This window comes from Carassius gibelio, chromosome B2 (genome assembly GCF_023724105.1).
Source record: "Carassius gibelio isolate Cgi1373 ecotype wild population from Czech Republic chromosome B2, carGib1.2-hapl.c, whole genome shotgun sequence".
Lineage (NCBI taxonomy): Eukaryota > Metazoa > Chordata > Actinopteri > Cypriniformes > Cyprinidae > Carassius > Carassius gibelio.
The window spans coordinates 12,030,583-12,043,789 of NC_068397.1; the positions used below are offsets into that span (position 1 = coordinate 12,030,583).

Genomic DNA, 13,207 nt, shown 5'->3' on the forward strand with positions numbered 1-13,207 from the left:
TTCATTTATTAATTTTTTTTTTTTTATTGATTATCGTTTTATTTTTTAAACATTCGTCAAATAGTTGGGCTATCCATGTTTTATTTTTTCTTGTGGTCTTTTCTTGCTTGGTTTAAATATTTGGAAATTATAATATAAAAAGAGCAGAACGGGGGGAAAAAGTTACATTTGTATCTGTTCCGACAACCTATAATAGTTTGAAATTCATCATTATTTTACATTATGAGATTAATTAGACAATTCACGTAAACGTCACAATACAGATTTAAGTTATTTCATTTGTCTATGAGGATTGAATTAAACAGAAACACTTAATTAGGCTGTAAATTATAAGTTTAGCATAAAACACTTCAGGATCGGTTTATCAACATAACCGAACACATACAAAGACTTATTTTATTGTTGACAACCCCGATACATTTTAAAAATATATATATATATATATATATTTAAAAATAATATTTAAATGTGAGGTAAAACTCCTGAGTTTCATTCAATTTCCATTCGTTTCAAATTCCTCTAGATGATAACTATGGTCAGAGATAAAATTCAGTTAGGGATTTTCACCCTGGCCCGCTTTCTGCGAGCATCTTTAACAAATTATGCAAGCTTTACATTAAAAGGCTACTTTGCGCTGCCCTTAATTCCAACCTAAACGGTTTTGCTCCGGGAGAAGAAATCTTTTCTAAAAACCCTTCAAGAAGAGAAGGGCATTATTGTTTTAATCCTCTTACCGGCAGTCATTTCAAGACAGAGGTTTTTTGGAGGCTGAAATAGCGTCTTGTCTCCCCTTATCCTCACCCAAATCCTTCAAGGCCGGGAGAGATTGTGAAGGCAGTAGCCTGGCATCTATTAGAGATCTCTAAAGTCCCTTCAGTCTCTCCTGCAGTGGCATGACAAAGCCGAAAAGCAAACAAAACCAATGCATGAGATATTCGTTCGTCTAAAAAAAAAAAGTATTGGGACCGTGGCCTCTATAGAAATATTCCTATGTTCACAAAGTACGAAAACAAGTCAATGCGTGAGAACAATGTAAGAAAGCAAAATATTCAGATAATGGCATTTACATATCCTAACTTTGGCAAAACTGAGTTCGATAATGTAAATGTCTAACGATCTGCTGTTTGGTTCTTGCATCAGGCAAACAATAAAATCCACAATCTACATGAAAAAATAACAATGTTTTTTTGAAAGAAAAAATGCCTTTTTTTGTTCATGATCAAAATCTCTTCCACGACTAAGCTATGTAATTCCGTTTCTCTAATGTTCCTGCTCTAAACCTTTATACCGATGTCAGTGTTTTTTGTTTATTCTCATATAACATATGTCTATATTGTTCATTAGCAAAAGCGTTTGTGAGTGCACATTAGTGCTCTCAAGTGCGTGATTTAAGACTTCAAATAAAGGGTCAATTGGCTCTGAGTCCAAATGTAGCCAGAAAAGTACATCGTCGAGCTTTGATTGACAGCTTCAAGGACCAGTAGCAAGCCTCCTTGATGTTACGCGGAGGTCTTTAAAATCCCTCCTCAAAGCGTGTGTCAATAGATGGACGCGATGTGCTGAGAAGAGCGCGCAGGGAACGATTTGGAGTCGCTTGATACTTAGCGGATACATTTGAATGGGCTCTTAGACATTGAGAAACGCGATAAGGACATCTGGGAAATACTCCGGGCTACAAGCAACAAAATATCAAGTGACAGCATAAGACACACAGGACAAAGGACAAGACTGAGGTAAGAAACGACTTATGCAACAATTTACGTAAATAATAATAAACCAATAACAGTAATATTTAAACGTGTTCAGTTCAGCAATAGCCTATCTAAAATAAAGCATAGATTAACCAATATAAAAAAGAAATATGCCGGCAGTTTTTCTTTAGGCTACTTTTCATGTAGCCCAGGCTTTTTATTTTTATTTTAAAGTGCCCCCCATAAAAAAGAGATACATAATTGTATTCCAGAGGGCACGACTCAGTTATTTTAAAAAAAATACTTATCTGGCCCATAACAAAGACTTAACATAACTATACTAGCTCAAGAGTTTATTTTGAGCATGCGCCAGGATGCCTTCCTTAAAACATAACATTTTAAAATTTTAATTAGGCTTAAAACTGTGCTAAAACTATTATTGTCCTCTCTTCAGAATGATTAAATACTGATATAAAATACATTTCAGCTAGAGAAAGGCCAGCTTGGAAATGGAGCAAGATAAAACTCTCTGCGCTCAGGCTAACATAAATGTAGGGTGCCTTACAAAAATATGAGTGACAATATAAATATATGTCATGCGAGACACGATAAATAGTGCCCCCAGGTCAAATGGGTTTTTAACGCTAACATTTTTCCTAATTTAGTCGGATCAAAAAGTTGCACTGTACATGCCAATTTGCATAATGAGGTTTTAATAATCGAAGCATGGAGTGTCACACTGCCCGCAGCAGTAACAGGCGGATGAACAGACCACAATAGAAGCGAGACACAGTATTAAAATAAGCTGCCCTTTGTGCGAAATATTAGTTGGCCTGTGGCGAAATTTTGACGCTTAGCAAAGTTCGCTTAAACAAATGTTTCACAAACATGAATGGTAAATCATAAATTATTATAGTTAGGCCTATTATTGCTGCTATTATGCTGTCTGATTGTATCACTAGGTTACTAGATTCGATTTTTCGATTTTCGATTAGCCTACTATTTTAAAATGCGTTTAATTGTATTTATTTATTTATTAGTCAAATGTAAGCTATACCATCCATATACACACATATGTAATGGCAATTAATTAAAAGTAGAAAACGTAAGTCGATGTAGGCCTATAACATATCTCTTTAGGCACTTATTGCTTGGAAAACATACACGCGAGCATTTCTTGAAGCCACGCACACACATGTAAACTCACTGTATACGTCCGTCCGTGTCAGCGGTGATGATAAATGGAGGTCTCCACAGTCGAAACCTATTTGCACTTCCATTAGACGGGGACCCAAATGGGGATCAACATGCATATTTTACCCGCAGAGAAGCCATACATCTCAGCCAAAACGTGGCCCCGGGGCGATGGGATAAGGGGCCGAGAGAGAAGGGAGGGAGAGAAACGGACCCCATTCAATTCAAATACTTGGGGGAGAAAAGTAAATGTTTAGCAAAGCACCTTCTGTCCATGCGAATTAAACTATTCCCTCTTGCCCTCTGATCACATTCATCAGACGGTGCACTGACTTAATAGTCTGGGAATGGGCACTCCGAGTGCCATTCAGAAGCGTCCACGCTGAGGAGGGTAAGCGTTTCGGTGGCCTACAGACAAGGATAGCACACACACACACACACACACAAAAACCTTTAAACAAGCCCTCCAAACAAATTTCCTTCCATAAGTTCTGAATAGACATAACGGAAATCGCCGTTTACGAAACTGCATAGGGTGTCCATAAAGGCAATTATCGCAAAGAAAAACGACACTTAAAAAACTTTATACCATTAATACTGAAGCAACAAGATTATATAAATGCAGAAATAATAACAACAAAAACAGAAACAACTAAATATGTCACAATTTAAAAGTAATTTAATTTTTACTAAAATATTAACGATTAAACAACATCTAAATCTAAGTAAATCTAAATCTAAGCTATGGAAATTATTTTTGAATTTGAATGTATCTTATTAAAATGGCCCTGAATTATAATAAAACAAATATAGCAGACAAACATACGTCATAATGCGAAATAAGATACATAGCATATTGTTTGCCAATTAGTATCAGAATTATTATATAATGATTCTAAATAATTATAACCTAGGCTATATCTATTTATTATTATTATTATTATTATTAACCTATTATTATTATTGCTACAGCACTGCTAAAAAAACCCCATAACTTTAAATTGTGTTATCAATTTTGATTAGGCCTAATTAGTATGCAAAAAAAATATTTAATGTATAGGCTACAAACGAATTGAATCGAAGTAAAAAACGAGCAATTTAAGTGCTGGTTGGAAATACAATTTAGTTTAAAACTCGAGGCTGTTAAGTCCCTGGACACCCGCCATGTGCGGGAGCATATACTTTCTTAATAATGCGCAGTGCATTGGCCTTGGAGATATTCGTGCCTGTCAGCCACCTCTATACTAATACATATCTAATCGTGTCCTGGAGCCTTTCATTTTATCTATGAAAATCTTAATCGACTGTGAAAAATTACCGGAGAACAGGACAGCAAACCTCATGAACAAAGTTTTAACGAACAGCATCCCATGCAATCATCAGTAAATTGTAAGTATTACGATTAAAATATCGTCTTTCCAAGCATCTGCCATAATGAGAGAAATTAAATTACGATCACAGAACTGATATAAAGAAGTCTTAAGTAGCCTAGGCCTAGATCCCACTAAAACCAATCAATGATTCTTTGACAACTGTTTTTAAAGGATTTGCTACGGTAATTTGGCTCTGAAATTATAAATCTAATGTAGTAAGCATAATTCGGAGCTCATTAGGTAAACAAGTGATAATTGCACCAATTAATTCCTTGTGTATGACTAATGGATTGGACAAAACAATGATTAGATATTAATGAACACAGTTCCGCTCCTATGAGCGTATTTTTAAAAGCGCTTGACACTCAAGCTATAAACTAACAACCTATATTAATTGATTAGAACTACGCATACATAAAATATCACATAAGAAAGCGAGATACTAATTAAAATATGCGTTTTAGTAAAATTTATAAATGAACGAAGGACCATTTACTAAGGTAGACGATGGGACAAATAAACATGGGCTATAGTGAAGTAAAGTGTTCATTATGCTATCTTTAAGGCCTGATTACATCAGTAGGCGAATTATGAACTGCATTGAAGGCATTTTAAGGAATTTTGTCTTTAATTTTATAGCCGCAGTCTTGACACCTATCACCAACGTCTCAAATAATAATAATTTTAATAATAGGTGTATTTAGGCTATTAAATATAAAAGGCTTGTTTCCGAAATATATCAATTATATTTTGTCCATTTATTGCATTAAAGATGCTGCTATAGGCTAGTTGTCTCCTCACACGGACGCCACTTTAGTGCATCTAGTCTGACTTTAAACTTTGACTTTAACTCTCAATCTAACTTTTGTGAATGTAAAAATATGTTTTAACAAATAGAAAAAGCTCAGTGTTTAAACTCATTATGGGTCATTCTTATTTTTGCAGATATTTTTGAATCATGCAACACTACGGAGTGAATGGATACTCCCTCCACGCCATGAACTCACTGAGCGCCATGTACAACCTGCATCAACAGGCGGCGCAACAGGCGCAGCACGCGCCTGACTATCGGCCGTCCGTTCACGCGCTCACCCTCGCGGAGAGACTGGCTGGTAAGTGCGTTCTCTCTCTCCCTCCCTTTTAACACACTAAATAATTGTGATAGTACACTGAATTAAATATGCCGTGTCTTTTGTCTTCCAACGGCTGTACATTTCAAGATATCATACTTGAGGCTCGCTACGGCTCTCAACATCGCAAACAACGCCGCAGTCGCACCGCTTTCACGGCCCAGCAACTGGAGGCGTTGGAGAAGACCTTCCAGAAAACGCACTATCCTGATGTTGTGATGCGGGAGCGCCTGGCCATGTGCACCAACCTACCCGAGGCACGCGTACAGGTAAGAAATGACCAATTTCACCATATTGCTAATGCCTACAAATACCTTTATTTATCATGTAACCCATCTACACCTTGTCTTTTGGCCACCAGGTATGGTTCAAGAACCGCCGTGCAAAGTTCCGTAAGAAGCAACGAAGCCTCCAAAAAGAGCAATTGCAGAAGCAGAAAGATGTCTCGACAGATGGGCCCCTAGCAACAAACGATAAGGAAGATGCCCCTTCCAGCATGAATCTTGAGAACCAGCCACCTTCATCCTCCTCCTCCTCCATTGAAGCAGAGGCGGCTCCTCACGCACTGGGATCAGAACTTAGCGTTGAGCTTAATGTGACATCTGCAGAGCAGTCAGGCAGCGAGTCGGCCACAGAGGACAACGCAACTGACAAGGAAGAGGAGATAAAGCAGCACAGAGAAGATCTGAAGGTTGAGAAAGAACCAGCACCTGGAAACCTTTCCCCACTTTGCAAACGTCTCAGCCCCAAACCAGGTACGTATTTGCTATTTATTGCTATTCCAATTTCACTGCATCCTTTCCATTGAAAAAAAAATGGTTCTTTAGATGTATAAATTGTTCTTCATACTAAGAACACATTTTTTTTAAGAACTGTTCACTGAAAAGTTAGTTCTTAAAGATTTGCTGTAAATAAAATCCCTTTGGAGCCTTTGTTTTGTGAAAGGATGCAAAATGACATTTTGAGGGTGGGAAATAACTAACAAACATTTTGATCTAAATCTTGACAACCATGTTTGTGCCCTTAGATTCTCCTCTTGGCTCCCCAGCTATGTCATCTTCATCTAGCGGGGTGACCGGCGGGATCTCTCAGAGTCACTCGTACTCCTCGTCACCACTCAGCCTCTTCCGTCTGCAGGAGCAGTTTCGCCAGCACATGGCAGCTACCAACAATCTGGTTCATTATCCGTCTTTCGACATGGCGACTCCATCATCCATACCATACCTGGGCATGAATGTCAACATGCCAGCACCCCTGGGCTCCCTCCCCTGTCAGTCCTACTATCAGTCCCTATCTCACCATGCACAACAGGTTTGGAACAGCCCTCTGCTGCAGGCCTCTGGAGGCCTTCCTAGCCACAACAGCAAGACCACCAGCATTGAGAACCTCCGCTTGCGGGCGAAGCAGCATGCAGCATCACTGGGCCTGGACACGCTGCCCAACTGAGCAGGAGACTGAAACCTACCTGAGCAAGGGAACATCTCTCTACCACTACTAATATGCCACCTGGACTTCTGAAATTAGGGCCAATACTCAAAAAAGTATGGGACTGAGGTTGAGACTAGTAAAAAAATCTCAGACTCTTTTAGAGAGCTTGTTGTTTTAAAGCTTAAATAGACAATAAAATGATGAAGCTCTCATTTAATTCATCACGATATTACATTTGTCAGCTTTGCATAAATGACGGACAGGCCCTGGATTAGATTTAGAGCTATTTATATGTTTTGGATGGGCGTAGATGTTTGATATAAGCACTTTTTGGAGATGATCTCAGCCAGTTGCATGCACCTGAATCTAAAAAAAAAAAAAAAAAAAAAAAAAAAAAAAAACTTTCTTTTAATTCAATTAGAGTGGTTCTCAAATTACACATCACACAACTTGTAAATGTATCTTGCACAACTAAATAGATTAATTAAACCTAACCTGTTTAATGGTCAGGATTAAACCACGGTAAATTGAGGGTGGTTGGGTAATGAGGAAATGATTTCACTGACTACATATGCAAAGCTTTTAATTACATGTAGCCTCAGGCAGTGGAAGAAATGCAATTATAGACCATGCATATCATTGGAGATTGCAATACTCTGAAGAAAACTAGTGCTTAAGTGCATATATATATGTTGCAACTGGAAACAATCCTGAATAGTGGTCAAATGCGGGACAGTCCAGTACAGAAGTTCTCAAGTGGACAGCAAAGCACTTCCATGTACGGCAGCTTTTTTCCCCCTCTCTGCTCATTCTTTCCCTCTCAGTGCTGAGCTCTCATTGTGTTTGTAAAGTATTTTAATATGTACAATACAAAGTCTATCTATAAATGTTTACTGGTAAGGCAGATGTAAAAGTTCTATGTTTTAGATTGAGAAGAATTTAACCCTGTGATGATTCTGGTAGCTGTTCCTTTGTAAGATTGTACTGGGTGGGCCGCATAGCTCGCCTGCGTCTCCCCCAGATTATTTAACCTATACAGTCTGGTCGTCTTTGTAACTCTTTCATTGTCACTGTGAACATCAATATGCAGTCACTCACGACATCACACAAAGTGGTGAATTTGTAGCCTATATTGGTGGAGAGTGTTCCAGAAGTATATACATCTTTCTCTATGTCAGTTGTAGATTTAAAACCTTGTAAAATAAAACTTCAATAAAACATTGCTTGGGCATCTTTGTAAATATATGCAGTATATTTATTTTCTCTCCTTTAAAATCAGAATACCACATTAAATAAATCCAAATTAGACAGTGATGATGCTAAATTTAACATTTAAATACAGCTATTCTCTATTTTTAAATGAAAATAAAATGAATGTAAAGGGAGTTAGAATTAGGGGCTTAGGAAGTAGTTGAGAACAAGGTGATAAAATCAGGGAGGTAGGACAACAGAAAAAAGAAAAGAAAATGAGAGTTAGGAGAACAAGAAAACAAGGTAATCTTGGGAAATAAAATCGTTGTGGGGACATAAGCCATCCCAGATGAATAAGCAGGCCATTATGCTGAAGAATGACAGCCTGGGGCTGTGATTATGCTGCTATTATATCTTAAACAGTGTGGTTTGTCAAAATGCATAAGCCCTTTGCTCACATAAAGAGGGTCTCCCCTCTGTGTGCATTTTACCAGAGGCTTGATGCCACAGTCACCATGTTCTCAGTGTCCTTGATGGGGCTGCTAACTGCATTTTAAAATGCCTTATACCATATTTAAATACAGCTGATTGTAATACATTCTAACATTCAACCTTTAGAGTAGATCAAAACAGACATGGACAGGTAGAATGCTACATTATGAAAAAAAAAAAAAAACACAACAACAATGCATAACAGCAATTAACTTACAGATAAAATGTTCAAGCAAGTCTACAGTGTCAATAGCATCTCTATTATCTAGTTTCGCGACTGGCCTCCTTAACCTTAAACATGCAAAAACAAAATGCCTCCAGGGGTTTGATACAGATTATGTGACAACAAGGTCAAGTCCTCTTTACTAACGCCTGTAATGAGACCCACATGGTTTCCATGCAATTTGCCAAAAATCTACTCTTTGAAAAACACTAAAGATTCGTGTACAAACAGAAAACCTCTACTGTTGCTTGTCAGAGACTCAAAAAATTGTGAGTAGTTTAATAATTCCTGTCTTTTTCTCGTGTTATTTTAATTTTTATTTGTATATCTGGGGGTCAGGTTGGGGGGGTCATTTTTATGTTCAAAATTAACTGGCCAGACGCAAAATTTTAGCTGACATGTAAGGTAAATGGGTGTTTTTTTTTTTTTTTAAATTAATCAGATAGTTCTCTCATCTTTTTGACTGGGAAATAAAACTATATAAAGAAAAAGTGAATTTTCCTTTTTTGATTCTGATTTTCATGAAATTTCAATTTTAGTGTTTGACACTAAACTCTAGAAAACACTTGTGTTTTATTTATTTTGTTTTAGCAAATTACATGACAATTAATTGGGGGTTAATATGACCCCGACACAAAAGTTAGCAAAATGTATACAGCCGTTCTAAAACACACCTATGTGTTGACACTTTGCATCCACATTACACTACACGAGAAATAGTCACAAATGAATCAGCTTTCCAAGCATTTTGGAACTGAATGCTGTTGAAACTGACCCCAACACAACGGGGGTTTAAATCTGACTGTACCAAAACAAACAGCTGTTACTGCTAAGCTCCACAGCATCCAAATTCAATTATTAAGCGGTTTCTAAATTCACCTTGCCGTTTAATCAGGTGTCACCGTCAGACAGTCCGTTACAGACACACTAGCACAAAATGGACCTCAAGCATGCCTAGCACAAAAATCACAGTGTACCATTCAGTCCAGACTTCTTTCCCTCATGCGCTCCTTTTTGGTTTTAGCTGCATGGAGAATGAAAGCTGCCACCATAAGGAACCCCAGCCCATTGAAGAAGTGACAGAATATGATCCTAATCCTGTTCCCAGCATTCTTTTAGCCCGCTGGCACTGCAATTTTGCCACATACTCTCCAAGCTGTCAGCTGAGGTAAATCTCTTCAACAGCCATTGCTCAGATACACATCAAAGAACTCCTGCTCACTCAGAAACTAGCCAAAAAATGAAAGATGCCAACTATTAATGCACGTTAGACCAGAACATAAATTAATGAGCTTTAATATCTTCAATTCAAATATTTACGAGAGAGAAAAGCAGCAGTGTGACTGAGAAAGTGCTGATGATGGGACGATGATAACAGGTGTTTGAACTCGCTTGCGAGAGGTCGCCCTCTTTGGTCCCAGCTCTCTTTTCTGATTCAATTCTCTTCTTTTTATCCCTCTGTTATCACAACCCCACTTAATCCTCTTAAGGGCAAAGAAAACCCCTCTTTTCTGGGGAGAGCTCACCCAAGCCAACCGCAGCACTCTAGAGCCTGTCACCAAGGCGCTGTTTCAGTCACACGCAATTACACATCAATGCCACACCACACATACCTTTCAGACCGGGAGAGTGGCATTGTGGGCATGCGGAGGGAAGCTCAGCACTCTCTGAATGCAGGACACAGTCATATGGATTAAGTTTCCACCGGACACTTGAGAGTTAGGCAAGACATTTCACTACTGTGAAAGCAGACAATCACGGGCAAAACATGCATTGAAATGGCTGTTGCCTGTGAGGATTTATTTTCTTAATGGTAGATTAAGCGGGAAGATGTATGGTGTGGTAATTCATGCTAAGCATCATGGGACAGTTAATAGAATGCTGCTTCAGCAGAATGTTTTAACTGTGATTATCTGAATGCTGCATTGCATCAGTAATAACGGATGCACCACAGAGATAGAGACAATGGACTGGCCCATAGCTATATGTACATTCACAGTCAAAAGTTTGGAATATTTTTTCTTTTGTATTAAGTATTATGCTCACCCTATCTTATATTACATTTACAGTATTTGATTAAGAAGAGTAAATATAGCAATATTGTGATATTTTATTACAATTTAATGTAACTTTGACATTTTAAAATGTGACTTATTTCTGTAATGCCACACAATCATCTAACATGCGGATTTGGTGCTCAATTTTAAATAATATAATCTTTGAAAAGGATTATTTGGATGATTATTTGATGACAAAAAAGAAAATCAACAGAGAAATGAATTAGATTTCTGAAGGATCATGTGATAAAGATTGAAATTTCAGCTTTGCCATTACAGGGATAACTTAAATTTGTATATATATTCAAAAAACAATGCATATAATACAAAGAAATATCTGTGGCATTATGTAATTTATAGAAACCAGTTACAAATGAAATTGTTTTATGTTTCAAAATTACACACATTAAATATACATATTTCAGTTGTCTGTTTTAAGATTCTCATAATGATTAGTAAGGACTGACATTTTAAAATATGTAATATCTGTAATTTAATAGTAAAAATTTAATGGAAATAATTACATCACACAGACATTTGGTTTGACATCCGGCCTCCAAGTGTACTCTCCTATCATAAAAAGTCCCTGAGGCCAGGCCACCCTTGATCCAGAGTCTGAAGAGTGAGTGCTGAGGCCTTATGCTGGGCTCTTCAGATGTGCAGCACATACCACAGACACCCGAGCAGCAGGATATGCCTCAGGCCAGAGCTTCACACCACCTACAACTATCAGATATATCTCATCACTGAAGAACCTAAGGTCAGGTGTTACCTTTATGTGAATATGATGTTATAGCTTGTGGACATTAAAACAAACATGGAGTACAGAGATTTGCTGATATCCAAGACATCTTACATTTGAAGATTTGAGAACTGGAGGCATAAATTATATACATAATATTGGTAATGTTTAATATGACGTGTTAAAAGGATAGTCGATGAATTACTAAAATACAACAGTTATGGGATTTTAACTAAAATACACATCATTTACTTACCCTTATTTTCAATCCCATATGAACTTCTTTCTTCTGCTGAACACAACATATATACATACATATACACATACATATACACATATATATATATATATATATATATATATATATATATATATATATATATATATATATATATATATATATATATATATATATATATATATATATATATATATATATATATATATATATATATGCCAGTGAAAATTAATGGGGTTCAGTGCTGTTGTGGACCTGGATACAAACAGTTCTTAAAAGTATCTTCTTTTATGCTCTAAAGAAGAAAGTAAGCTATACAGGTTTTCGATTAATGGCATGGGAGTTTTTCCAATCCTATGTGACTTTCTTATTTTCTGCAGAACACAAAATAGAATTTAATAGATCAAGTTTTGGTTCTAGTCACATTCAGTCCATGGGAACTGAAATTGAAAACAAATTGTTTGTGTGTACACTAATCTAACATACAAACAAGGGAATCAAAGGAGTGAGCGTGATCCTTTGGAGGGGCCCTGCAGTTTTGAAATAAACTTTGCAAAAGTTCCAGCAAGAATACTGGGCTGTGTGATTGAATCATAAGTAGTTTTTTTCCCCCCACAAAACACTCATGTTTGCCTTTTCCAGGGGAAGCCGTTATGACTTTTACCCACCTACGGACATCTGAGATTCCATCATTATAAGGCCTCGGCGTCCAGACGATATTCCCGACATGTTTCTGTCATTACAAAGATCTACATCCGATTTACATCATTGGCAAGGTGCTCGCCAAATGATCAGATGCCAGCATCCTCAGCAGTGTCAAAGTCAATAATGAATAAAACGTATAGATGAAAATAACTTGTCCCTAATGGTCCCTCTGTCTCCTGAGTGTTAAAAAATGTAAATTTATGTAAAAGCCCATAGGAAACACATATTTACAATACGTTTAGGTAATCACAAGATGCAGGCATGGAGAAATATCCCGGCCGAGAGAGGCAGTCAATGCAAAAATAGTTTTTATGTGTCATTAATTCTCTTTGCATTCCCAAATAACCCTATATTACCGCGGTAATACAGTAATCACTCACAATCGCACTGAAAATTATCTGCACTCATCTGTGGAATAAAAGGCGAAGGGGAAAACGAGGGGAAAGCATCCCATTTTAGTATCCTCTTGCGTCCTTAATGTTCAACAAGAAGCCGGCGAGTAAACGACTGCTCGGCCAATCTCGACTCTGGCACCGATGGAACAGTTTCCGAGCAGCTTAATGATAGCGGGGAGTCGATGGCTCTCGTCAGCCCCTCTTACTAAAATGCGCACACCTTTTCATGCTACATTGCCTGGAATAGACACAAGGTTCATGGACAACCGGGGGAAAATTGAACCTTTTATATACTAGCAGAAAACAAAACACTCCTCTGATGCCAAATCTAAATGACACATTCAGAGC

At 37.4% G+C, this 13,207-nt stretch overlaps 1 protein-coding gene across 1 annotated transcript; it reads left to right on the forward strand.

The window, feature by feature from the left end:
* The first annotated feature begins 1,557 nt into the window (after window positions 1–1,557).
* dmbx1a (diencephalon/mesencephalon homeobox 1a) lies at window positions 1,558–8,047 on the forward strand. Its single transcript, XM_052547719.1, has 5 exons — window positions 1,558–1,733; window positions 5,204–5,370; window positions 5,479–5,657; window positions 5,750–6,143; window positions 6,416–8,047. Exons 2-5 carry the CDS (start codon window positions 5,217–5,219, stop codon window positions 6,832–6,834), a joined length of 1,146 nt encoding a protein of 381 aa, XP_052403679.1. The 5' UTR covers window positions 1,558–1,733; window positions 5,204–5,216; the 3' UTR covers window positions 6,835–8,047.
* Window positions 8,048–13,207: the final 5,160 nt, after the last annotated feature.